Raw genomic sequence first — 27,433 nt, 5'->3', positions numbered from 1 at the left:
ACTGTACATATTTTGATTTTTTTGGGGAAGCTCCTTTCATGATTCATTTTTAATCAACTGTTTTTACATTACAAATTGAATTATTTCAGTGACAACTGTGAAAAATTAAAGTATTTCTCTTCTTAGCTTTTCTTTGAAATGAAGAAAACTTTTATAGCCCAAAACCTTTCAGTATATTATGTAACAATGTGCATTGTGTAACTAAGAGGAGCTAATACATTTATTTGGGGAAAGCTTGATTGCCAAGCTGTAATTTCATTGAAAGGCAGAATAGTTTTGTGATTTATTGAGTTCACTCATTATATCAGTGCAATTAAAGAATCATATCCTTCCCACACCTGCTGACTTGCTGATGATATGCTAAAGATTTTCTTGGATTTTTCTCAGTTTCCTGATCCTGCCATGTCCACACTAGGCTGCAAATGACAATAGATTTGGTATCTAGAAATAGATCCAGTTGTGCCATTCTAGACAATGCAGCAAATCTACAGAAAAACTGTATTTTATAACTGATCCATCAGCTAAATAGAAGAATTCTGGCTGCTTTGATTTAGTTTGTGTTCAAAGACCATGCACATTTTGAGCTCCTTTAAGAGCATTTAGTAATAGGGGTTTTGGTTTGCTTTTTGTTGTTTTGTTGTTTTCTGTTCGGTATTTTTTGGTTTTTTTGTTGTTTTTGTTTTTTTTTTTTTTTTTCTTCATGGACTTACTGCTCTGCTTTTTGCAGTCTGCAAACATTAATATAATAAAAACACTAACCATATCTTTTTCCTTAACACTAAACCCCTTCCTGGAATTAACACAGAATGAATGTGTGACCAGGCAGACTTGAACCTGCATAATTCTGACATTTTCCAAGGAAACAAAGTAATTCATTATAAAACATTACGAAGTGAGAGTTAAAATAACCTTTTTTTTTTGTTGTATATGACTTTTCATTGTTGTATATGGTTTTATAGATATGTATTGTAAGTTGCCTTTTGCAATTTAATTTTTTCTGTCGTGCTGTTTCCAGGTGGCCCAGAACTTTGGCTGGGATAACTGCTTACCACCCCTGTCTCCAGAATTCCTTTAGCTCTGCTGCATTTCACAGAGGGGCAGAGGAGGCCAAGGCGTGGCGCAGGTGTAACCGGACTGGACGCTGGGAGGAAGAAAACTACTCTGAGTGTCCTTATTCCCAGGAAATAACACAAGTTCTTCATGCTTTTAGTCAGGTGACATTTTGAAATCCAAGTTCCCCTTCTCTAGTACTGGTCTTGTTGAATAGCTTGCAAGAAATGTCGGTTCAGCCACAAGTTTGGGATAGATGGACTTCTAACAAAATGCTTTGCTAGAAAGACAATCATTTGATTTTTTGGTTATTGGAAGTTGTAGTAGGAATAAGTACATTCATTACCTTTGTCTTAATGGTTTTTTTTCCATTAGGTGCTTAGATGATTATTAGTAATGCTGACAGGGTGATCAGTGCTTGATTTTCCTTCACCTCATGTGTTTTTCCAGAAAGATGTTAATTTCTCGTGGAGTCCCATATCAGATTTTCATCAGCTGAAGAGCCTTTCCTCTTCAGAATGCCTTTTTGATGTCTTCAAAAAAGGAGTACTTAAATTGTTTCTTATGGCTAAGTAAAAGTCTGAGATGAAATAGTAAATGGATAGAAATTAATGAGAGCATAACAGAGAACACTGTGGAGGATGGCCCAGATGTGTAACTGCAGTACTAATTTTACAACTTTCAGTTTCCTTGCCTGGTGGTATCAGTAGTGCTAAATAAGACCACAGAAAGTTTGTTTTCAAATGGGTTCATAAATAAGAGTAAATAATATATTAAGAGAGCTATTGCAATTACAGGATAATAAATAATTAGGAATATATCTAGAATCCAGTCTATTCTTCTTTAAGCAATAAGATGAGGTTGGCTTTCTCAGGGCCTTAGACACTCTGGACTTTATAACTTCTGAGGCTGCACAATTTCTTGGGTTAACCTGTTCAAATGCATGACTACTCTTACAACACAAAAGATTTTCTTCACAGCCAGTCTGAACTTCTCTTGTCTTCCTGCCAAGTACCACTGTGTGTAGGGTTTAGAGACACAGGCAAGGCAAGGTTAGTAGCTTGTTATATTTTATGAGACCAGATAGTTACAGGCTAGAAAAAGTAGGCAAAAATCTTCAAAATTTGTTGGTCTGTTGTGGTGGTGTGTTCAGACAACAGCAATGAAATCTAAGACCTCAGGCTGAAGATACATTCATGTGCCCCTGAAATGTATATCCATGGCATACTGATGCTCATAAACCCATGTGGAATCATGGCAGGCATTATACCAATGGATGTGATCTCCAGTTTGTGAAGAGAATGAAGCCTTGATTGATTGAGCCTGACCATTCTGCTGTATTTTCAGATGCACATCAATCTGACAACCGTGCTGGAGTTCTCCCGCCAGCTGACAGCCTACACAAGGGGGGCTTCCCTCTTTGCAGACAAAATGGATGTCATATACCTGGCTTATATCATGGAAAAGTTAATTGTCTTCGTGGATGAAGTTGAAGATGTAAGATATCTTATCTATGAAAAAAATATCCTTAGAAGTGAGGGTTTCACCTGTGGCCTTGTTCTTACTGTGTGCAGGCACACATTGAGGAGTGGCTGCTAAAACTGATTGCTGATTGCAAATGTGCTGCATAAACTGGGATGAGTCTCTTTGTGCCAAAAAGGAAACTAAGTCTTCTTCTCTGATGACAAGGGCATTGCTGCTTAGGAATAAAACCTGTTTTTTAATGAGCCACTTATTTAATTTTCTTTTTAAGATTAATTTCTACCATGTCTAACGTGTTAGAGTGGACTCTGGTCACTGGAGCTACACATGCTTGTTTTGTTTTCTCCATTTCATCAGAAAGTTTTCACTGAATTTTGAGAGGAGCTATCACTTCTTGTAACTAAAAGATAATATGGCATTATGTGCAACTTTGTACAGAAACTTTGAGCATTATATACACCATTTTTGCAGGAAAATCTAATCAGAATAATGCAAACCCTATGGGAAAATAGGGTTTTACAGAGAACAGAAATGTTAATCATATATTTTTACTGTTAATTTTCAGAGTAACTGCTTGCATAAAGATTTCATAAACTGTAATTTTTGGCCACATGATGTTTTCTTTTGGTCTGGCAATGATCTTTCCATTCTGGCTTTGGGAATTGTAAGAGTTAACATTTTAGTGCCAATTTGAGAAAGCCTCCAACTTCAATTTCACCATTATACACTAGATCTAAAGTATAGTATTAAGTGCTCTCCAAGAATCATGCTTCAAAGCTGCAACTTTATTTCAGCTCAGAATCCTGATAAGATCTTACTGCTTTCTGACAAAACAAAAATTTGACATTCAAGAGAAACAGCTGGATTTGCCATAAAGCCTCTTTATTTTTCTAGCAGCTGATGTATTTTCCATTAAAGCTGAACACTTTTTACTTTTTACTTTTTTTACTTTTTCCAGCTTTCAAATAGATTTTATTTTCTGCTTTTTGTTTGTATCAAAACATCTCTATCTCCATCACTTATATCTACATCTCTGATTTAGTAATCCCTTATTTTCTTAATTTATAACATTTCTCCTAATTTTTCTCTGTTTTCTTCTACCTCTCTCTCAAGTTTGCTAAATAGAGTTCTGATTCATTGAGCTCTGGACTAGCACCCATTTCCTAGCTCTCACTGACAAGGTACAAAAACACCTATGAAATTTAAGTTTTAGCTTCATGCATGAGGCTGCACTCACAATTATAAATAGAACTGAACTTTCTTTAATACAAGGCAGTGACTCTGGAACTGACTAGCAGCTGAAACTACAATTATATAAATCCATTAGAAATCAATTAAAATGCAATTTTCAAAATGTTTTCAGTAACATTCTTGCTAAACTAGTACAATTTCTCTGTCTCTTCTCTGGGATGTGCATCCCATTCCACAAGGGATTTTTGTACAATTTTATACAGTTTATACATTTTTATACAAGGTAAAGGTGGTTTTCCTGTCAAACAAGAGAGGTTCAACAGCTGCACAAGGGACAGATTTGCAGCACACTACAATTTTTGTCAGGAATATGAATAATAGCCCAAATTTCTGTATTTTCAATGACATGTCTTTACTCTTCATTAATGCATTTAATTATAGTATAAGTTACTTCCTTTTCTTATTTCTCTCCTTTTGTATATTTATAGACTATTGTTCTGCCCTCAGTAAGTTACTGCCTAGCTGATTGGTGTTTACTTTTATAGTTTCTCATATATCACTCCAGACTCTTAATGTGATTCATTATTATTCATTTTATCAATAACTCTGTCACATTGTCAAAAGCCATCTAGAATTATCTAGTAATTATCTTCTCAAAAATAGATTAAATATTTCAGGACCAGTCACATAAAATTTCACATGAAGTCTCATTATTTGTTTCCTTTGCAAGGCATGTGAAATTTATCTTTTTTTTAATTGAAAATGCAAAACTAACTTCATAACCTCAGCCATATTTTAAGTCTTTTTCACCATTGCTGAATTTCTGTTTTCTTTTCCACAGAATCATCTGTGCATTTGCCTTATTTTTCTGTTTCTATTAGTGTGACTTTTTGGCTTCTTGAACTTTTCCTTAGCAATACTTCTATTATTCTAATAGTTGTTTTTCTCTTCTATATACCTTTTTATTCAGGTTTATTTGTGACAACTGGTTATATCTTTTCCATATCTTTGCCTTCAAAAACATTTATAATGTGGTCATGTTAATTTTGAAATTTTACTCAAATATGGTTTTTGAATTTTAAAAAGCAAACATTTTTTATTCCAGCTTGAAATAATTACAAAAAATATTCACAGTGATATTTTTTCTTTCTAAATGTAACAACTAATAAAATTTCAAACACACAGTTACCAAAATCTGTAAAATGTCACCTAACACAACAAAGATCTGTTATTTTGGATTAGGCACAAGCATGAATTAAAACTACCAAAGCTATGGCTAATGAGATGATCTAAGTTTGTATCAGCACCTGAGCTATATCTCAAATTTACTACACTATGTCTGTAAAAAGGATGTCTTTCAAATATACTTCCCTCTCTTTTTATTTTCCTTCCCCCCCAGCCCTCCCCCTCAAGGTCTTTTGATTGAACATGAAGCAGTTCTTTAGAAGGGCATGGCAAATTTTAATTAGTTTAAGACAGAGGGTGATAATTCTGGAATTCTGTTTACTGCCAGATGAGAGACTCAATTTTTCTGGTTTATATAGAAGATAAAATTTAAATTTGTGTATTAAAAAGCTCTTCCTTGCTTTGAGTTGCACTTTTCCTTTCTTGGTTTTTCTTTTTCAGTCCATTTAATTTTTCTATAAAATCAAAACCATCTTTCAGGGATGGTTACCAAGAGAAATAAGGTGCCTGCATCATTTGTACTCTTACCTGTTCTTTTCTTGCTTTTTGAGTTTTACAGACAATGTCTATTTTTAGTTTTTTGTTTTTTGGTTTTTTTTTCTTCTTCCAGATTGGGGATGCTCTTATTGAGATTGCCAGCAATATCATGTTGGTGGATGACCACGTGCTGTGGATGGCTCAGAAGGAGGACAAAGCCTGCACCAGGATTGTGCAATGTGTGGAGCAGATTGCAGGTCAGACACTGACCAGCAAGAGTCAAGTGATATCAAAGGTATTTTCAAAAATTACAAACTGTTTTGTAAGGTTTTTCTTTCTTGAATTCTATTTTCAACACCAAAATATTGTTTTAAATATCACCAATAGTATTAAAAAGTAGTTTTCTCTGATCAGTTTATTTATTGTGACAATTGTGCTCACAACAATATCTTTCTAATGTTCTTGCTGCTCATTCAGTTTCTATTTTTAAAGCCACTATAGTAGATGGTTTTATTTTGAAAGGTCCAAGTTGAGTGAGTGACTGACAGCAACATGTCAGATGATAAAAGACAAGATCCTTTGTAGTTTGAAGATTTTAGTATGCCTTACCAAGAAGCTTCTGGACAACTATTGATTAAAGTATTTAGAAGATTATTGACAAATATCTATCATGTCTCAAATGTTACTAATTCAGGATCAGTTTTAGTTTTTTTAGAAGCATACTGTACCTTTTAGAAATAATCTTGTTACTCCTTGTCCTCCATCTACACAAGTGTGTCACTTGGATACTGAGATGTTGTCATTTGGAGACTTAGACATTGTCTCTTGTCAGCTTCAACATCTAAATAGCAGAAATACATCTAAACCAGTTTATCCTTTTAGAAATTTAGATAAATACTTTAAAGCCTTATCATTCCTTGGTTTAGTTTGCTTGCTTGCTTTTAAACAACCTTTATTCTTTTTTCAATTGTCCACTACATTTACACAAAACCCAGAAGAAATTATAGATTGAGGTGAATTATAGAGGATGCCAAATAACATAAGAGCCATAGTTTGTTCACTGTATGTTTTTAGAAATCTAGTTTTTTAAACAGAGACGAAAATATATTGGACTTTTTCTTAAAGGAAGTTTCTTATTTAATTCTCATTTACATGAAAGAATCAAATTTACTAAAACTAGTATTAAATTAAATTAAATTAAAAGGGACAATAATGTACCTTTTAGAAGTATTTTGCAATGTGACAGCTAGGAGGACTCTGTTGTTTTATACTTGCCTTTCTTTTAAATGTCGAGTGACAAAGGTTGAGTTTTTTCTCTGTTGCTGCTTCAGGAAGATGATGACGTTACTGAAAAGAGTAATGCAATGCACTCAAACTTAGACATGTGTCACTAACTGTTTTGCTGTGCTTTATCTTTTTACTTCTTACTGTTTTCTGTAGGAGAAGCAGTTTACTGTTGAGTGCAATTTCTAAATAAACAAAAGCTGTGGAATATTGCTGGTGTCATCTTATGCCATACCAAACATGTCTGTTCCTTTGGGAGACCAGCCAGGAAACTGTCTCACAGAAATTGCATCTGCTTTCTTTATTTTAGAAAACAACAAATAAAACACCCACAGCTTAGGTAGCCAGTAGTTTCTAATAAAATTCTAAAGAAAAAAAAATGGAAACTCTATAAACTGTGTCAGCCATATAACATGGAATCATAGGGTCATTTAAGTGGTCAAAGACCTTTATGATCATTGAGTCCAACCATTAACCCAGCACTGGCAGGTCCACAGATCGCTAAACAATCTGCCTGGAAGCAGAAATGATATAGTCCTATCAGTGTGGTACCAGCCTAAGGCAGCCCACGTGTTAGACCACGAGCTGTTTGTCTCATGCACAGCCTGTGATGAAATTAAAATGCTTGTTTAAGGGTAGAGAGGTATCTCTGCACTCTGCTGCAGTCTCCATACACTTCACTCTGCTGAAGGGTAGGTCACAAATGTACCTGTAACATGGTGTAGCATTGAACCATTTAGTCACGATCAGTGTTCTCATGGAACAGGATCTGTGAAAAGACCCAGCCACTAAATAGCTGAGAAGCTTCCTGTTTCATCTTAGGCACAAAGCACATCCTTATTCCTTTTTATAAATAGTTCTTAAGCCTGGTGTTGTTAGTTCACTTTTTAATTCTATTGCTTTAATTCCAGATTCCTTTGAGGCTGATAATGATGGAATTGCAAAACTGATATAATAATAACTAAAGTCACTGTTAGATTATCTATCTATCTATCTATCTATCTATCTATCTATCTATCTATCTAATCTCAGAAAGAAAGATGGAGGCAAACCCACTATGCTGTTGTAGAATCCTGTATAATATTTTTAAATAATTTCTGTTTTCTTTCTTACAAGAGTGTGTATATACACATATATGTGTGTGTGTGTGTGTGTGTGTGTATGCACAATCTTTATTGAGTATATGCAGTGAGTACACAATGCACAGACAATATTGCAGGTCTGGTTAATGGCTTTGTGACATAACTATTCTCAATGTTTTCACAGGTATCTCGTAATATTGCTCTGGAAGCCTTCATGATCAAGCCATCCAGTTTCACAGGAATGACTTGCACTGCCTACCAAAAAATATCTGCAAACTCTGACAAGTCAGCAACTCCTGATTTGGGAAGATGGGAAGCAAATCCCAATCCTGATCTGTATTTGAATTTCAAGTGCAACACTGGCAATCTGGATGGTTCTTTGGTGAATTCTTCTACCAGGGTAAGTCAGTATGATTATGAATATAAGTTATCTATTTTATTTATTTAGTGTTTGCAGTTGCACCTTTAGGCAGAATACAGATTTGTAAAATGCATATTTTATGTGTTGTTAGCACAGTAAACTTGTTAATAATTTCAGCATGTAAGTGGGCTTAAACTGGTGTATTGGGTGTAGCATATCTTGTTGTGTTAATGAATATTCCATTAATATAATCAGGCAGAATGGAGGATGTGAATATAGATGAGTGAATGTATTGTTCTTTCTCTCTCTGAGTCCAGTTCTGCAAACTTTTCTATGTGTAAACAATGACTTGTAGTGAGGCACTCTCATGGATTTTTACATTGCAGAGATGTATTTTTAGGGAAATTACTTTCATAAATATTACTGCACTATCTTCTGGACTTCATGCTGAGGGAGAGTGTTTTGCTGGATTTTTGAGCAGTAGCTGAAGAAAATAGTAAATAAGCCTTCTAATAGAATACACTGTTGTTATCAAATAATGAAGTGTAACAATTAAATTTTGATCTGGCAGGAAATGGAATTTTGTATTTGGCTGAGCATGTTATTAAATTTAAGTATTAGTGTGGAATTTTTGTTATCCTTCAACTGAATCTCAGTTTAATAGGCTTAATTCTTGAAATATTTACTATGGCAAAATGATGCTTTCCTGAACAATATTACTGGTTTATTGAACTTGAAAGTATTTTGATTGAAGTTTGGTGGATTTTAATCTGTATGGACTGTGCAGTCAGCTATAAGGTGCTTTGTGGTCCCAGGATCTTCTGCTAAAAGGAGTCATCTTAACAATGGAAGAATAGGTTAAATTTGTTTCCTTTAATGGAGTTCATTTTCTTTTCTCTGAACACTTTTAAAATATCTGTCTATATGAAAAAGAAGGGTAGCTCTGTAAAGAAATGAGTTTGCCATCCATAAGGTGAAAACCAAATGTCAGAGATCTAAAAGACACCAGATTTCTTCAAGAAGCAACCCTGGAACCCTATGAATTGTATGGGATAGTATTATTGATATAGAAATATATGCATGGGATTACAGGAATGGGAAAGTTTTCTTTATTAGCTCCACCAAAATATTTTTCTTTAGAAACTGAATACCAACATTTTTAATAAATTAATCTCTTTATAGTTGAATGATCAAGCACTGGTGAATCTCTCCTTTTACAAAAAACCTAATATAACTGCAAATTTCTCATCTCTTCTATCTTCTATGTATTTGTCAAATATGTAGAGTAAGACCAGTTATTAGAAGCCCCTTCCTAAAATGTTTTCAGAATGTCACTGTAATGATCCCAGTAAAATCTTTCCTTGTATACTGTGAACCTCCCTGAACTATACAACACAGAGAAGGGAAATTTTACTGATACAAAAAAACCAGGAGAAAGTGAGCTTGTTCCCATGGAAAGCCATTTGGATGTATGTAATATATATTCTGATGTGACTTTATTAGGTGGGTCTCTCGTTATAACCTGTAAATGAGTTTGTAAAGATTTGTAAAGAGATCACAGACTCAGCTAGATGTTAGTTCCATGGCTTTGGGTTTAACAGGGAGGCTTTATGTGTGGTAGGGGAATAAACAGACTGGATCTATTCCTTTAACTTAATCCTGAAAATTCACTGCTCTCTGAAATTTTAGGCTAAGCACTCCCTTAATTCATTCTGAAATTGCTTACATTTCTTCACTATTGAAGATAATGATATGTAGAATTGTAACTGATAACAGAAAATGGGATTCTTTATCATCATTCACTAGCAAAATTATTTCTGTATTTGTTCATTGGAGGTAAACCTACTTGATTGTGCTATGCAAAGTTTTGGAAAATAGAGAATTTGTGACAGAGGTCAGAATTGCTTCTTTTATTATATCTGACCTTTAGAACTTCATCTTAGATGCTGAGATTACTCTTACAGTCTTCCTCTATTTAGCATAGGATTAATAATGAAGAAGAAAAAAGATCTAATTAAAATCACCGAGCAGACATGGTAATCACAAATTTAATTTGTTATTATCACAAATTTCATGTTCTCTAATAAAAATTTGCTTAAGAAGCTTATTAAAAGTGAGCATTCATATGCTTTTGTGCTAGAAAGTGTAGCCCTCCTCAAACTTGTAGTAAATCATCTTCTCACTAAGCAAATCAATTGTTTATGTTTTCTGTTGTTAAGAAATTAATCAATTAAAAAGGTGAATCCTCACAGAGCAAAGTGTGGGCAGTAGAGGGGGGAAGGCTGATACAGGTGAGCTAAAGCTTTCTTGTGAATACCATCAGAGCTTTTGTAGCTATCCATAGTGATATTTCCTGGCAATGGTAGGAAATTGATACATATTTAGACAGTGGTTCTCTGTACTCTAATTAGCCTGATCTGGTTATTATGCAATAGAATGCCCCAAAAAGTTAAGAAATATCAAAATTTAAATAAATAAGTAAAGAACAGTTAAAAAATAATAGACTTTGAAAATTAAATAATTTAAAATACACTGAAAGAGGTCTAACATTCAGAGAAGTTTGGGAGATAGCTGTTAAAATAAATCTGTATTCACTTATGGTTCAAATCTATTTATAGACCAACTTTCAGTGTTTCCAGATACCCTAAATTAAAATATTGTTTTAGTTTGATACACAAATTTTGGTATTTAATTCCAATTCTGTAGCCAGCTGCAAGTTTGAAAAGGATCCTTTTTCACTGTTGCAGATCAGAAGTTTTGTCTGGTAGGACTTAGACCCAGATGCCTTCTCTTAGATCCCATTTTTGCTATTTGCAGAGGGCTTTTACTGCCTGACTAGACTCTGCTGGGTGGGGAAAAAAAATAAAAGGCTCAGATATATATTCTGAATTTTTGTTACAGTATTTTGGCACTCTGGTTGTTTTCATCTCTATTTAAGAAGCTTTAATGGGATCCTCCCACCCTGGGTCTCCAGACAGATCCTGTCACAGCAATGCTCCTGAGGCTCAGCTCCGTCCCATATCTCGAAAATAATGTGATGATCACATGGGCAATGTGAGAACAGTTTATGAAATTTTAGTGCCATTCAGTATGATTCCAGTGTCTGGTTCTCATGTGACACCTCACCTGAGTGTACTTGGGAGCTAATCTCTGTTCCAGCCTGATTCTGCAGAATGTCTCCAGTGTGCAAAGATAATCCCTTGGACACTTACCCCACCCTCTGTTCAGTAAAATTCCTTCAGCATGGAATGAACCTTTAAACTTCCTGTGCCATGGTAACAAAATGTGCAGTTTATGGTGGGCTGCAATTTTGGTATTTGTACTTCAGCCTTGAAGAAAGTATTTTCTTAACATAATTTATAGTTTCAGCTTCATTGAAAATGCTTGTCAAATGAGAAGTCTTTTCCTATCTTTAATTATTCTCCTGACACACAAATGAATCAAAGTGAGGTTTTGAAATTTCAGTAATGTGTATTTCACATGTAATCCCTGACTTCTGAGTTCTTCATAATAGCATGCACTCCATTCAACTTTTCAATTCTATTATTTCTTCTGTTCCCTGAGCCAGGCTGACCTTTGGATTTGTCAGATTGTGTTACAGGTAATAATGAAATGGTAAAAGTTAAATTGGTACCAGACTTGTTTACCACAAAAACAAATTCTACATTGCACTAACAAAATCCTATTACTTACATGTACCATGTTGAGATATTATAAAATTTTAGAAATATTCTTGTCTCAGATACATACTGGAAAATTTACAATCTATGTAAGAAAAGGTTTTGTCTTGCATAAAATAAATGTTGATTCTCAGACCACAGATGTAATGTATACATAATGGTACATTCATAGGTAAAAGTTACCAGGAATGGAGAAAAGAACTGAAAGATTTCCACCAAGTGACAAGAGAGTAGGGTAAAGCACAGAAGTAAAAATCCAAAGAGGAAGTGAGAAGGGGCAAATTATTGTTGCTGATATCATGAGGTTGCTCATCTATTTTAGGATACCTTTTCCCAGTTTCAGAATGCATGTGTATAGAATGTTTTCAATGCATAAAGATCAGCTTGGGAAATTCAGAATTCAAATAATGTATAGAATTTGTGAAAAAATAAAATGAATATACTTCCTGTAACTTGCACAGAAGATAGCTATTATTTATTTTTCTGGTTCAGCCTATCAGACTAAATGTTCCCCTCTCCAGATCTTCTTTCATTCCATGCTACATTAAAAACGAATATTTTCAGTCTTCTGTTGAGAACATTCACATAGAAATATTCAATAACCACATACATCACATTAAGAAAATGCCATCTAACATGATCAACAAAATACTGTTATCCTACACTATGTCTCAGTATATTGTTAGGATAATTTTGTATTTTTTTCTATCATGTAATAACTAGTAGGTTGATCATAGACATCATAAATATAGCATGAATTATGTTGACATCATCATTTCCATTGTGGATGGCCTCTAATTCCCCAGCACACATTGCTTTTTAGAGATTATTGCAGCACTTTCCTCATCAAATATTATGAACTTTGAGTATATCTGTACCACACACATTAGTACAAGATTATAACTTTTCTTTTTTTCTCATTCTGTAATTTTACAACTGCAGAAAACATACAATAAAGAAAAAAATTGCCAAGTAAGCAGGACCCCAGCAACAAAACTTATTTTCTCCATTTTATATGTATGGCATATTACAGAGTAACACTGGGCTGAATGCTGGAATACATAATATCAAAGCCTATTCAGTTTCAAAATATTTTACAAACATGTCAAGATTAAACATCCAGATCAAGGCACATCATGTTATACATCACAATTTGTCCTCTTCCCTTCAGGAAAAAATTGTAACCTGTTTTTCTCTTTTCTCCATTTTCTTTCCAGTCTTACTGCCCAAAGCGTTTTGCTCTTCCTCTCTTGGATAATGATATTATTTGAAAATTTTTCCTAGTACCTTACAAGAGACTTTGCTTGGGTGTAAATTTATAAATTGATTTTACAGTAACTAATCTAGGACTGTTTCTCCTTTCTCTGTGAGTAGGTGTATATTGTCACAAAGGTATTGCTTAATGTGATGTAGGCATTTTAAAGTTTGTTATATTTTACCTGCTTCATCCTTTTACATTTATTCTACTTTTAAAAAAATCTTTTATATATAGTTTTAATTTAATCCTGTAGTGGTTTTAGTAGTGGTTTAGGATATATCCAGACATTTAGTATCTATTTATTCAATATTCTAAATAATCACCTTTATTCTAGCTTTTGTAATCAAAAAAGGATTTTTTAGTATTCTTCCTTATTCTTACACATAATATTTAAGAGGTATCAAAAATAGCTGTTGGTATCTCTCTTATTACAACCATGGAATCCTTGTTTTAAATTAAAATTTAAATTAAAACTAAGTAAAAACATTTAGCAGTATGATATATAAACTAGTATTTTCTGTGGAAGCATTAATTTGCTTGCAGGTGGGTTCAGATTATACACTGAGTACTTGCAATGGAAAACGTTGAAGTGTCTGTTGCTCAGTAATTAGAGGGTTTAATTTCAAAATCAAAACCAGACAAGACAAACTGTCCCTCTCTTTCCAGTGTGCTCAAATCACATTTTTTATATTGATCCCACTTACTACTATTCCTTCTCAAATAATGACTCCATGTATTTATGCCTACCATGACACCTGCAACGTTTGTACTTTGGTGTTCTGTGTTCAATGTACCTTCTTTTTTCTTTTCTCTGTACATGCTTCTGTGGCCTTTTATAATCTGGATGGTCATCCTGCCCTTATGGGTCTTTCTAAAGACTGAGAAATAGGGAACAGTGCCCAAATATTATTAATGCATGTGTGAAAAATGTCAATAATCTTAGGTATACAGAATTGTTTCTACAATTCTTGTATTGTTTTATCATGTATTTTAACACTTAAAAATTAATGTACATTATGTTTTTTTAAAGTGGGAAAAATTTAGCATTTTTTTTCTGTTTCACAGGTGCTTAGAAGGAGCTTGAATATATATAACTACAGGGTCATGCCCTTTTGGTTCGGGGTTTTTTTTTTTATTTCTGCCACTTCTCTTAGCAGATATAAAAGTTTATTCTGCAAAGAACACCAGCCATCTGCATATTTTCTAAATTTTATTGATGTTTCAGAAACATCTATTTTGTTTAAAACTGGAATTAATCTAGCCACTTAGTCATTCTCCCTTAATGCTATGTAAAGTTTGGAGTCCAAACTTGTGTGTCTGAAGAAGTGAACAGAAGAATGAATAGCTTGATGTAAAATTGTGTTATTTGAACTCACATTTGCTTTCCAGTGAAACAGACTTCTGTTCCTGAGCACATGAATACTACTGATTTTATATATGCTGTCAATATATATCTGAGAGATGTGCTGCCACTCTAATCTACAATGGCTGAATAAAAAACTGTCTTCTGATTTTCAGCACCATTGCTCTTGTTAGAGAAAAGTTCTCTTTGGGATTTCCCAGAGGACATTATAAGATTAGTTTCCTTGTTATAAACTGTCAGACTCCTTCATGTGCATTCTGCTGTTAAATAGTAGTTTGTACACTAATTAAGATAAACCACATGACAAAGCCCCATTGACACCATAGCAATTAATGACAGAGAGCATCAGTTGTTGGAACATATTTTACATTAACTTGATGGAACACAGGTAATAATGACCATGTACAATAATGACCACTTGTACACCAAGTACAAATGCAAGTCCCAGTTCTGCATTGACTTCTGAGGACTTAACCCCCAGTTTTCTCATTACATAAAATAAAATGCCCATAATTTTCTTATGGTATAAATAATAAACTTTTAACATTTTTATAGAGCTCCCTGTGCAAGTTCAGTACTTTCAACTATTCTTTTCTAAACTCTTCTTTTTAACATTTATTTTATTTTCTCAGAGAATGAGTCGTGCCACATAATACAGCATGCATCAATATCCAATAAATAATTATATTTTCTTTCTCAAAATCTTTTTCACTGCATGGTTGCTTAGGTAATTGACTGTTGCCTATTTTAGAGAAGGCATTTGCGATTTCTAATCTTATAATTTTAGTAATTGTGGAAGTGAATTTAGAAAATTTCCTTCCTTCCTTCCTTCCTTCCTTCCTTCCTTCCTTCCTTCCTTCCTTCCTTCCTTCCTTCCTTCCTTCCTTCCTTCCTTCCTTCCTTCCTTCCTTCCTTCCTTCCTTCCTTTTCTCTCCTTTTTTATATTTTTTCTTCCCTTTTTCTCTTTTCAGTGTTGGTTTGTTGGCTTATGTTGGACCACAAATAGATGGATGGTAACAAAGAGTTTGCTAAAATAGATTGATTATTAGGAGGTGGTTTGGCTGGATTTTTTTTTTCTGAATGTGGATTATTTTCCTTAGAGATTGTTGATTGTTTCCTGACTTTTTCCTCTCCAGCTGAATGTGATAATCTGAGGAAATGGTCACTAGCCCACAGGTGAGGGGCTGCTCTGGAGGAGTCAAACCCTGTGCCTGGTATGAAGGTGCTCATGCAAGGGTAGAGCCTTTCTCTTTAGGAAAGTGACCATAGTGGCTGGAACTTCTCTTCAGGAAAATGCAGCAGTGTATGAGGTCATGCATCAGAGATTTTTGAGTGGGTTTTGGTTTTGTCCATTGAGGAATTAATCTGTGTGATTTTCTGTGTAGTAGTTAGGGCACTATAATTGCTATGTTGTAGGAACATTCCAAAGGATGTGTACATGTCTGTCTCCAGACTGACAGTCATTACTGAGTGTATCTGGTGGAAGGCAGCAGTGGAATGCAAGTTTTCCAGGCAGTGGGTATGTTACTCTATATTTTTTGCACAGTGTAGACCTAGGGGTGCAATTAGGTGCAATTAGAACATCCCATCTAAACTTGGCTTATGAAGAGATGACTGTACCAGTGAGTTGCTTCATGGAAGGACTAGAATGGTTCAGAACTGTCCTTGTGACACAGGAACTGAAATTTCAGTTAAAATAGTTCTGCCACTATTGCCTTGTTGTTTGCTGAAGCAATTATTTAATTAGGTGGTGTTTCTGTAATTTTGGTGGGTTTAGCTGGCAGAAGTTCACCCTGATTTCTTTTTCAGTTCCAGAAAAAAATACATACTAGTAGAAATCTCTACCATCTTATTTTGGGTTGAAGGATTTAATATTTCCTTACTTAATTGACTGTTACCACTTTGCAGAACTTGTGAGATGTGTTCTGTGTCAGGGTGAATTCAGACGTAATTTGCAAAGTCTGACTCGTCTCTAAAAATAGAAAATTCTGTGAAGTAAAAAAATCTTACAGCAGTTTTTGTTGATGTATTAAAGTGGTGTTCACTAAAAGTATATAGATTATTTTCATCTATAAGAATTAATTTTTATATTATTTTAAAAACCAAGGTAAAATTCTGGCATTTTCTACTGTATGAAAAAAATTATAAACTTGTAGTCATCAATGAGCATACAGTGCTATGTTTATTGTATATTTGTATATTTTTATATATTATATGTTTATTGTATACTATGCACCAAAAACTTGTGTTATGAGCTGTCCATGTGCACTGTCCTTCCTGCTGCTTTACAACACCTGAAAGAGGATTGTAGTCAGGTGGGGTTCAGTCTTTTCTCTCAGGTGACAAGTGACAGAACAAGAGGAAATGGCCTCAAGTTGCACCAGGGGAGGCTTGGATTAGATATCAGGAAAAATTTCCTCATGGAAAGGGTTGTTAGGCATTGGAACAGGCTGCCCAGGGAAGTGAAGTCACTCAAGTGACTCAAAAAATGTGTTCAAGACATCCAAAAAGAGCTGAAATAAGATGTGGATGTCATACTGGGGCAATGATTTAGCAGTGACCACGGCAGTGCTGGGTTAATGTTGGGCTTGGTGATTTTAGAGGCCTTTTCCCAATGTAACAATTCCATGTTTCTGTGTTTCATGGCTTTGAGGACTGGGATCCTGTTTCTGTGTGTCTGGGGTTAACAACAGTTGTTCTGGGAGGACATTGCACATGGGCAGGTCATAACACATGTTTATGGTGCATAGTAGATATTTGAGTGTTATCTGTTCTCTGAACTTTGAAAATGTCTCCTAAAAATAATACAGAGGGAAAATAAAGTAGAAGAGAGTGAGGCAAGGAAAGGGGGGGAGTGGAAGTAGTGAACTTACTAGAATCAATTTCCTGAGTTTACAGTTCTCATGAGATCATTCTCTGCTATAACATCTAGTGTTGGACTGTGTGGGAAGAGGGAGAGATTTTTGTGGTGAGGGAGGAGGAGAAAGTTGTTTACTTGAGTTTTTTTTAACAAAAAAAACTTTGACAAGACTTGTGATACTAAGAGGGTTGACTGTGACTACAATGATTCATTCTTGTCTGTCATTTTAGACTGAATATCATGTGCTACACTTTGAAAATAGGATGTAAAAGTGCATGACTGCTGTCCCAGCAGGCATCTCACAAAGATGTGCAGAGAATTTTTTGAGCCCATCTCAATAAAAAATTTATTTTTTAGCTAAATTAATATTGATATGCTGATTTGTGTTTATGCTGTGAGCTCTTTCTGCATTATTGATTATATAGTTGATATAATATATATCAAATATATCAAGGAAAGCTTGTAAATATGTTGAACTGGAATTGACTATAATACAGATAGGATCATACCATTTTTCCTGACTCTGAGTTATAAGAATCCCATTTTTAAGCTTCCATAGTTCTACATAGGAGTTGATTCATTATTCTGAATTACTGTTATTGTGCTACCATAATGTTCCTGAAGGAGAAGGAACTCATAGGTGTTAATTGAGTTTCCAAACCATCAGTGAAGGAACTTACTATTTTTAATGCCAGGTTAGTCTGTAATGAGGCACATGAGCTCTGTTCACAGACAAAGAAATTCTACACAGATATTCATTGTTTGACTTCATACATGGACAGCCATTCTTTCTGAAGTAATTGGCTTCATAATCTTCTTTTAGTTAATGAAACTCACACACAGCTTCCTTTAGTTTCTGAGAACACTTCATGATGAAATAAAGAGGGATTTCCTTAATGAATTTGAGAAAAACAAATGGGTTTAAATGACTCTTCACCCAGACCTTTTACTGCTTTCTTCTCTCGAACTAAAACATAATTTAAAACAATACTAACAACAAGTTACAACTGTACTTAAAATTGCTAGAAATAGTCAGTACTCCAGTAAGAATCTTAAATCTAATGTTATTTCATATGCTAGTGGAAAGTGTTGAACTTAGGGTTATAAGAAAAGGCTCAAAGGGTCAGTCCAAAATTCCATTTCAACTTTTTTCTTACCTCTGGTAGGAGTCTAATAGGTTGGAAGCTTTGGGAGGGAAGTATATATAGAAATGGAAATGCAGTGATGCATCTCTGTTACATGGACCTTGTATGCCTGATGGATTTCCTCAGCAACAGACTGTATCCAGAAGATGGTCAATACAGGAATTTGATTCCTTTTTTGGACAAAAATTATCTCAACTTTTGATCCATCTTAATGGTTTAGGCCTCATAGTACCTCACTTGGATTTATGTGTTCACTATTTTATGTTTGTTATTATTTGATGTAGGAGTAGTTATTATTCTTAATGTGCCAAGAATGCAAATGTTCAGACTTGAGAACAGGAGTGATGATGATGGTTAAAAAGTCCACATCCTCTCTGTGTGCATGGGAATACAATATGTGTACAATACCAAACCACAGGCCTGGAGTTTTTCTGTTTGTCCTTTTCAGTCCATTTGTCCTTTTCAGTCCATTTGTCCTTTTCACTCCATTTGTACTGAATTTTTTTCATACACCCTGCATTACTGCAAAGAATAAAAAAAAAAGAGTAAAAAGAAATTGGCCAATTGTTTTAGCTCAAAACAGGCTGTAGGCTATGAATTTGGATAGACAAGATAACAGTGAATTGTGTTCTTCTCCTAAATGTAGGTTAAAGCCCTTCAGACCAGAACTCTGATGAACCAGAATTGAAAAACACAATGGCTAATTCAATATGTACAGGTCACACAGTAGATGGAACAGCTGTGTAGTGAATGCTTCACTGACCAGCATATGCTGCTATTTTAAAGGAAAAGAGTAATCTTAGCACTTGACACTTGAAGAAAAAAATTGCATTTCTGTGACTTTTTATTGCAGAAAGCCTCCTGTATGTCATAAGCTCTTTTTGATCAGTACTGTGTAAAGTGTCTTAACAGATTTAAAACTCTTACTAAATATAGTCTAGCAAAGTTGCATGTAATTATCAGAGTCATTGAACTGAAGAGTTATTTACAGATATGTTGTGTTTCTTCAGCCTTTATCACTGCACTTCTGATGATGGCAGTCACCTACAGAAATGCCACAGAATATCAAACTTACTATTTAAGTGGTACTGATCATTTAACTGTGTAAATTCCTAATTTCCACATAGAATAGAATTAAATGTGTATTCTGAACTCTTGTAATAGGTCCTGTTCACCACAACGATGGTTTTCAGTCTTGTGCACTTTCAGGATACTTGACTGATTTGCCATCTGTATTTTAATCCTTAATTTTCAGAAATTTCATGTCTGATTTTAGTGGTCTGTAGTAAATAAATGTCTAACGTGAGTGTATGTCACAGCGTATTTAAAGAAAGTGCATCTTACCCTTAAAGTTTAGTTTAATTCTGTCAAATAACAAATCAGATGGAAGTATCAAACTTCAGCAACAAGTTTTTCTCCACAGTGAAACTGAAAGAAGAAACTTTCAAAGAGAATCAGACTCACTGGGTACCTTTTGCTACAGTGCTTCTCAGTGTCTTGGTTCTTGGGAATTCATTAATGTGTGAGAAATCACTCTAGACAGTTGAAAGCTAACAGTGAAAGTTAAAATCTATTGATAACTGACTGTCTGCAATAAATACTCAGTGTACTGCTGTACTATTTGGGACTGATTTGCTGTTGTATAATCCCAGTGAAATCACTGCACTGAAGTCTGTACTTATTTTGGCTAACTATATGTGTATTCCTGGAAATACCTTATCCAGTCTGTTAGCACTTAAAAAAAAAAAAAAAACACAACAAAAAAGCAAACATAAAGTGACTAGGGCACTATTTTCTATTTTCATTTTAAAAACTCTAATAGCTTATCTTTTTATTTAGCATTAAACTCAGGAATACTCTGATATAAATCAAACTTAAACCATCAGCAAAAGTAAGGTAATTCAGACATTATAGGCATGAACTGGTAACCAGTTGCTTTCTGTGATTGTCTGCTAATCATTGATATATGTTAACATATTTGTTCAGGTTTATGCTGAACAGTTGCTTTGCCTGTATATTCTCTGGAATTCTGTTTCTTCTAGAACACTATTGCCACTAGGAAGAATAAGGTACACAGATGATGTTGATTTTCTTTCCAGTGTGCTTTCTGTTTCAGGACATTTGTACAGTCAGTAAGAGCTACCATGTATTTGCTGATTTCTCAGTATCCTTGAAAGAGGTCCAAGAGTAAATCTGGTTTGCCTTCTATTTCAGTCCAATAGAAGTATGGAAGTTTTTAATAATTATTAGGACCTGAGAATAAGCTTCCTTTAAAATGAAATGGGTCTTTTGTATCTGGGAAATGGGTAGGAGAATCAAAAATGAGATACCTTCTGTAGGCAAAATGTGCAGATGTGTCATGTGAAGTTGTTATGTAACCTGAAGAGTCAGGGAGGAGATGTTTATTCAGCTCAGTGAGCAAGTGCTGGAGTATGGTTCAAAACTTCAGGACATTAAATTAAACATCATCAGTGCCAGAAAGGAACAGGCTACAGCTTTCACATACAGCTATGGTGATGTCTTCATGCAACTATGAAGAAGAAAGAAGTGGAGGAAAATTCTTCTAGGACTAAAACTCTTTTTCTCCTGTTGTCACTAGGTTTGCTAGGTTCTTCTGTGCTGCTGTGAAAGCACACCATGCTTATTTATAAAGAGCTAATGATATAAACTCTGTTTTACTTAGCAGTTGAAAGGGTTTGAAAGAGCACAAGCCTCTCTCCTCTGTAGATGTCAACATGTAGGTATTGAAATAATACCAAAAAGCAGTGTTAGAAAAGTAGTAAGTTCTGAGCTGCTGAAGATATTATCTTGGAAATAAGTTTCTAGTGGCACTCCATACATGATTTCTTCAGTTCCCTTTGCAAACAATTTAAGGGTTTTGCCTAGATGGAGACACAGAGAAAAAATAATCTGAATGAATTTTGGAAGTGTTTAAGTGAAACTCTAAGTAGGCACCCTTATCCAGAATGAAAGTAGTTTTGACTCAGTTCAGCTGAATTGAATTAATTTAGAAATGAATTCAGCTAAATTGAATTAAGGCCACTTAGTTATGAAGAAAGGTATCAACAGGAATGTCTAAGTACAGTTATTTAACTTTAAGACTTTTGATAACTTGTTCTAACTTTTCTTGATCATCACTTACATATATTCTCCAGATTTTCCTAAAGATTTTCCTGTGAAGTGTCAGAGGCTCATTCTAGAATTCTTCTGCCATGTGGAACAACTTTGTCTTCCTTTGCTTAATCAGTCTTGAAAACCTGTTTTTCCTTTCCCTCTTTCTCCATCTCACCTTGTTATTTCATTCCAGTCATTTAATCCATGCTGTTAATTAATGGCTGACCTGTCATTGTCCCAGTAAGAAATTAGTATGTAGTCACTTTTCTCTGTGGAACTACATACTGAAAAGTGCTGTCTGCTTTTTCTCCCATGGCATCACAACGTTACAAAAAGCTTTGTAACAACCTGAAAGGGACATTTGCAAAATGCAGTGTTCAGAAATTACTGGTGAGGCTTCAGAGCCTAAACACATGCTCAGGGTCATTTTCCTGATGGTTACATCTTTGAGATGTCATTATCAACAGTTTCATACTGTTATGTAATAGTAGCTACCTTAGCAGCTAATTTGCAGTCCCTTGCTCCCTTATGTTAACATTAATTTAAAGAAATACCATGAAAGGATAAAATAAATCATTCCAGGGCTGGTTTTTTTATGATCTATGAATGGCAACAAAATGAAAATGCAGTAAATATAAATTTACTGCAGTTATGTTACATAACAAGGTCATGCTGGCAACCCAGGCAAAGCACAATCTGAAATTTAGTAAATATACATATTAATTCCTCAAGCTTTATCTCCATGAAGTAAGCAAGCATGCAAATCTTGAATGAAGGAAAACTTCTCAGTGAGGAGCCTGGGGTACATAACATTTTCATAAATCTGCTGACAGAGCATGTCAAGACAGCCAGCTGCTTTTGTCATCTTATATCTGTTTATATTTTCCTATAGCATTGGCTTCTGAGTACTTATTTTGTAGTACAAGCACATTATAACCCTTAAGCAGCAAGATGAATGCTTAGAGCTGGTTCAGTTAAACTGTTTGTTGGAATAAATCCTGCTCTTACTGCCTGATCACAGGAAGCTTTGCAGACTGTGAGTGTTCTGTAAGGACTCACAAATCTCATACTCTTTGAAAGAAGTGTCTGCATTTCCAGGTTCATCAGACAAACTTGGGATTTCTTGTATGCCAAGAGGTTGTGAGGGTTGTAGAATAGGAGGAGTTGGAGTAGTGAATCCACAGAGCTGTACCTGTTCCCAATCCATGGCAAAGCACAGGAACATACTGCAGTAAATCCTGCTTCAGTGATGATTGACATGACAGGCCATTCTCTTTCTAATTGACTTCCCAGAGTGTTAGATACACACTAAAAGAGTCCTCTATGAAGAAGTTACAATTTGTTTTAAGATCAGCTACTCTATGAATTTCATATGCTCTGACATTGTCACAGTGCCACCCTCTTTCCTTTCTAAATGCTACATCATCTTTGAAAAATTAATTTTCAAAGAAAATAATGGGTGGCTTTTTTTTTTTTTCTTTTCTTTTTTTTTTTTTTTTTAAATCCTTGTCTAAGAATTCCTCAGAACTTAAGTCAGACCTTGTCCATGAGGAGTTTGCTTATTCACTGAGCAAGTCTTAGCTAATCACTACAAATCAAGACAATTAGATCTGTTTTCACCTATTTCTCTTCCACTAATTTTTCAGGTTCTTCTGTGACATTTTTATTACCCTTTCTTTTTACTGTGATGTTCTCTGTCCTTATTTTTAGGATTTAGTTTTGTCTATTGATTGTGATTCCTCTAGAGGAAGGCAATATGTGAGAAACTAATCAGGTAACTGGTTTCTTTTCCCAATAATGTACTAATGCACTGCTTATCACTTCAGCTGGTATTTAACTGTTTTGGGCTATTTTTGGATTTTTTTTCCTTTCTCTTGGCAAAAGAAGCTGCCAGGCACATCTTGGCCTTTGGCTGCCTGTGATGTTTCTGCTGCTCTGGAAGAGGCAGAAAAACTCACTGTTCAGGAGGTCTGGGTAGGGACTGAATACACAGGTCCACTTCTGCAGTGCAGAAATTTTCAAGAAATTGGTGGTTTGTTCTCATGTAAGGGCAGAATGTCATCTGTTAAGTGATGTGCTGCTCCCTTAGGTGGAGAAGGGTTTGAAAGGTCTGTTATTGTGGGTTTTATTGGATATTTTTGATAATCCTAACTGACTGTTTGGTAGAGCAATTTTATTTTCAGTAACTATAAAAATGAATGTTATGTTAAAGTTAAAATTATTTAGAATGTTAGATTCTTCAATTAAAATCTCAAAAAAATCCAGTGGGAATTTTTGACATGATAAATGATAAAACCTTTACTGAATTTTTCCAGTAAGCTTTAAATGTTTGAATAGTCATCCCATGATTTTCTGAGCAAAATACAATACAAATATATTATATTTTTATTATACATAAAAACAAAATAGGAGGCAGACTGTATATCTTGATTGTATTTGATAAATTTTAAAAGGTGTCTGTTTGCTGGAGCAAAATAAGGCAATTTGTTGGTTTGTTTTTTGGGTTTTTTTTTCTATTTACTTAGTACACAATCAAAAAAAATAAAAGATATCATTACTGGGAAAGTTTTGGTACTTGAACCCAGTGGTTTCATATGGTGTCTGCTCTTGCAGCTACTCTCCAATGCAGTGTGACTCAGAAAAATTTAGTTAATGTGGTAACTGACAGATGTGACTTCTCTCTGGGACTCTTCATCCAGACATACCTGTGATTTCAAACCTTTATGAATGTATTGATGTTGATGCTTGCATTCCTTGCTTTAGATAAGATTTCTTACAAATATTAAAATTACATTTTCCACATCTGTAATAATGGCAGTCTGTGCCACTGCTTGATGAAACTATAAGAAAACAGGCTGGAGAAAGTTTTTTAGACAGATTTATTGGCTAAACAGTTCCATGTTTTTCCTTGACTTCAAAGAAGTCAACAAAGGTTTTCCAGGTGGCAGAATATGTTGCAGTGTCTCTGATCTCAGTTTTCAAAGAACAGGAATTAGGGAAGCATATATTTACTATTGATACTAGTTTTTTATTTTTAGTTTTTATTTTATTTTATTTTTTGGTAAATACCTAAATAATTAGGTGAAAACCTAATTCACATTGCTAGGGACAAATTCTTGTCACGAGTTCCATCCAAAGGTAGCCCAGTAGAAGACATTGACAAAGGTCAGTACAACATTGAAAATGTTACTAAAATGTTGAAAGTGTACAGGGTCAGGTATTATAATAAGTGACCAGCTTTGAAAAATAATGAAATTAGCTCTGAACACAGCAATGTCTTCATTAGCATTCTACTCAGAAATGTATGTATGCTTTTAAAATTGTACATGCACTGCATATTGCATGTAAAATAGAGAAAAGTGGTTTTGTCAAGTGAATTGAGAACAGATTGATGCTGAGATTAAATTGCTTGAAGGACACAAGGGAAGTATTCTGCCTCAAGGGGATGGGTCCATTTTTACCCTGGTAAATCTCATGTAAGCTCTGAGGAATGGAGATGAAACTGAGTGGTTTTCTTACAAGTAACACACAACGTTGTGAAAAAGGGAGATGTATTTTATTAGTTAAGTTATTGGATAATGCTCTGTCAAAAAATTAATCATTGCTTAATAAGGTTTGTTAAAATAGAGTCTTAGGTTAAAAGCTGGCTTCTAATGAAAGGCAAGAGTTCTCACTGTTTTCAGGGGAATAGGATGTCATTCTGATTTTAGAAGTTTGGGAGAGGAATAGCACAATCTCCCAGCAAAATAGTTTAGAGTGTAACCTACTAACAGTGCTCTAGAAATTTTATAGGAATATTGACTTGTGGCCTCAGTATTATGAGAAAATATAATTCACAATATGCATGTGTAGCATTATGGGAAAGAATGGTTATGGATGTTTATCAGTAATGCACCTTACCAGGAATTTGTGGGATGGATTTCAAGAGATAGAAAGTATTATTTCCATATGCTCTGAGAGAATTTGAGAGGTAAGAGCCATATGCAAAGTATATGTTGGTAATAATAAAAATAATTTAAAAAATAAATAAAATTAGTTTGGGAGAGCTTTATTAGTTACTTTTTTTCCATGACCTAATAGTACAGCCAGGATAACAGTGTGGAGGTAAAACCTTCAGACTTCACTGGTGTAGAAAATTCTTCAGTTTCTATTGAAATTTTTGCAGCAAATTTGGAAAACCAGTCAAAAGATTACTCCTGTGTTATGTACAGCATTAACCAAGCAACCTTCAATCCATGTATTTAGTATTCACCTGTTTGCCTTTACTTCACTGATGTTTTTGTTGTGAAAGCACTAATTATTTTCCTTCAAATTAAAGAAATTCAATGAATGATCATTAGACAAACTCCTTGGAGACCATCCCTGTAACAGCTAGACAGATAATTAGAAAAGAACTAAATTAGATAATTGGAAAAAAGTGATACATAGTACACATTGAGTTAGATGTTCTTTATATTGCAGATTTGCCATAGGATCTTTTTCCTCAGCAAAGTTTTTCTGTTATTTAAATATGTGTAATACAAACCATGTAAAAATAGCTCCATGAACTTTTAAAAATACCTAAATTAAAATAATGACTACTACTGACATAAGTTTAGAGATGCTGGATGAAACCTAACTCATATATTTCAGTTTTTAGCAACATGTTTCAGTCCTAAATACAAATTGATCAAACTAAATGTGTGATTGTAGTAAAAGAGGATAATAGATATGCACATTCACAGTGCATAGCTTACTAGAAAACAATCATAAAAGCAGTGCAGAGTCACCAACAAGAACTGATCACCCAGGCACAAAGATTCACATACCACACACCTGTTGAAAAGTACCTGTTCAGTCATTCTGACAGTCATGTTTTCAGAGCTGTATATTTAAACAATAGAATAGTTCTTTATCATTATGAGTTTTTAATTTAATAGTCCTCCTGTAGGTTCTTTGATTGTTTGCAATGGTTCAATCTAATTGTGGTAAACTATATTAACCAGCACTTTCATAATTTTTCACTTTTCTGTAACAAAAGTTAATAACTTCCAATTGTTAGATAGTCATGTGAGTCAGCCAAAGAGAAGCTTTTATTTTGCTGATTACTGTCAGTGTGGTAATACATGGGGGAAATGACTCATGTCACCAGGCTTACAAACCACAGGTCCTTTTCTGGAAAGGACTTTGATGAAGGAAGGGGTGCCCACCTTTGCACTGCTGATTTTGACATGAAGAGCAAGCAGGAGCTCCAATGCAAGGGCTTTCTGCTATTACTTCTGCAGATTGTAGAAAATAGGAGTCTGCTGTGTCATTATTCTTGTTAGATGTAATAGGAGTTTTTCTTTTTTTTTCCTGAAATGTTCACTAAACTAAATTTAGGTGGGGAGGCTGAAATAAATAATTGTTTACTTGGTGTGACTGATGTATTCCAAGAGATTTACTATGAGTAAGGCCAAGTGATGGAGAAAATCATAAAGTAAAATACAACCTCTCTTAAAGCCTCAATATTACCAATTCTTATCAGAGAAATAAATCAGTGCTTTTGTTATATAGGAAGTGAGATATTTATCACTGTGTTTGTCTCTAGAAATCTCTAGAAATAGCTGCCTTTCCATATTAAGAATCAATGGACTCGGGTGTGAGCAGGTCTGTTGCTGTGAAATCACAAATTTCTAGACCAGTCTGATGTCAGATGGGTGTTTTCAAGACTACTTATAGAAAATCAGTCTCCAGTAACAGAAAATAGGAGTTGAAATTTTAAAATATGCTTGCAATTGTTAGCCTGTAAATGATGCATAAAAAGTGTTTTGAAAGATGTGAGCAATTGAGATGCAAATAAAATTGAAGTTTGTTCCCAGAAAAAAAGCATTGCTGTTTATCTTAAGTTTTAGGTAAATAATTTCTTTTCTGTCATAGTTG

General features: G+C 34.4%; 1 protein-coding gene across 1 annotated transcript in view; it reads left to right on the top strand.

The window, feature by feature from the left end:
• LOC130254936 (adhesion G protein-coupled receptor A3-like) overlaps positions 1-27,433 on the top strand; it is a 256,225-nt gene that overhangs the window by 138,140 nt on the left and 90,652 nt on the right. The window contains exons 9-12 of the mRNA XM_056495074.1: positions 1,016-1,214; positions 2,398-2,547; positions 5,519-5,680; positions 7,936-8,151. Of these exons, the coding sequence (XP_056351049.1) occupies positions 1,016-1,214; positions 2,398-2,547; positions 5,519-5,680; positions 7,936-8,151 (727 nt within the window). The remainder of the gene's footprint in view (positions 1-1,015; positions 1,215-2,397; positions 2,548-5,518; positions 5,681-7,935; positions 8,152-27,433) is intronic.

Source organism: Oenanthe melanoleuca, chromosome 6, assembly GCF_029582105.1.
Source record: "Oenanthe melanoleuca isolate GR-GAL-2019-014 chromosome 6, OMel1.0, whole genome shotgun sequence".
NCBI classification, from domain to species: domain Eukaryota; kingdom Metazoa; phylum Chordata; class Aves; order Passeriformes; family Muscicapidae; genus Oenanthe; species Oenanthe melanoleuca.
Note: the sequence above shows the minus strand (reverse complement) of the source record. Positions and strands in the feature narration are given on the sequence as shown.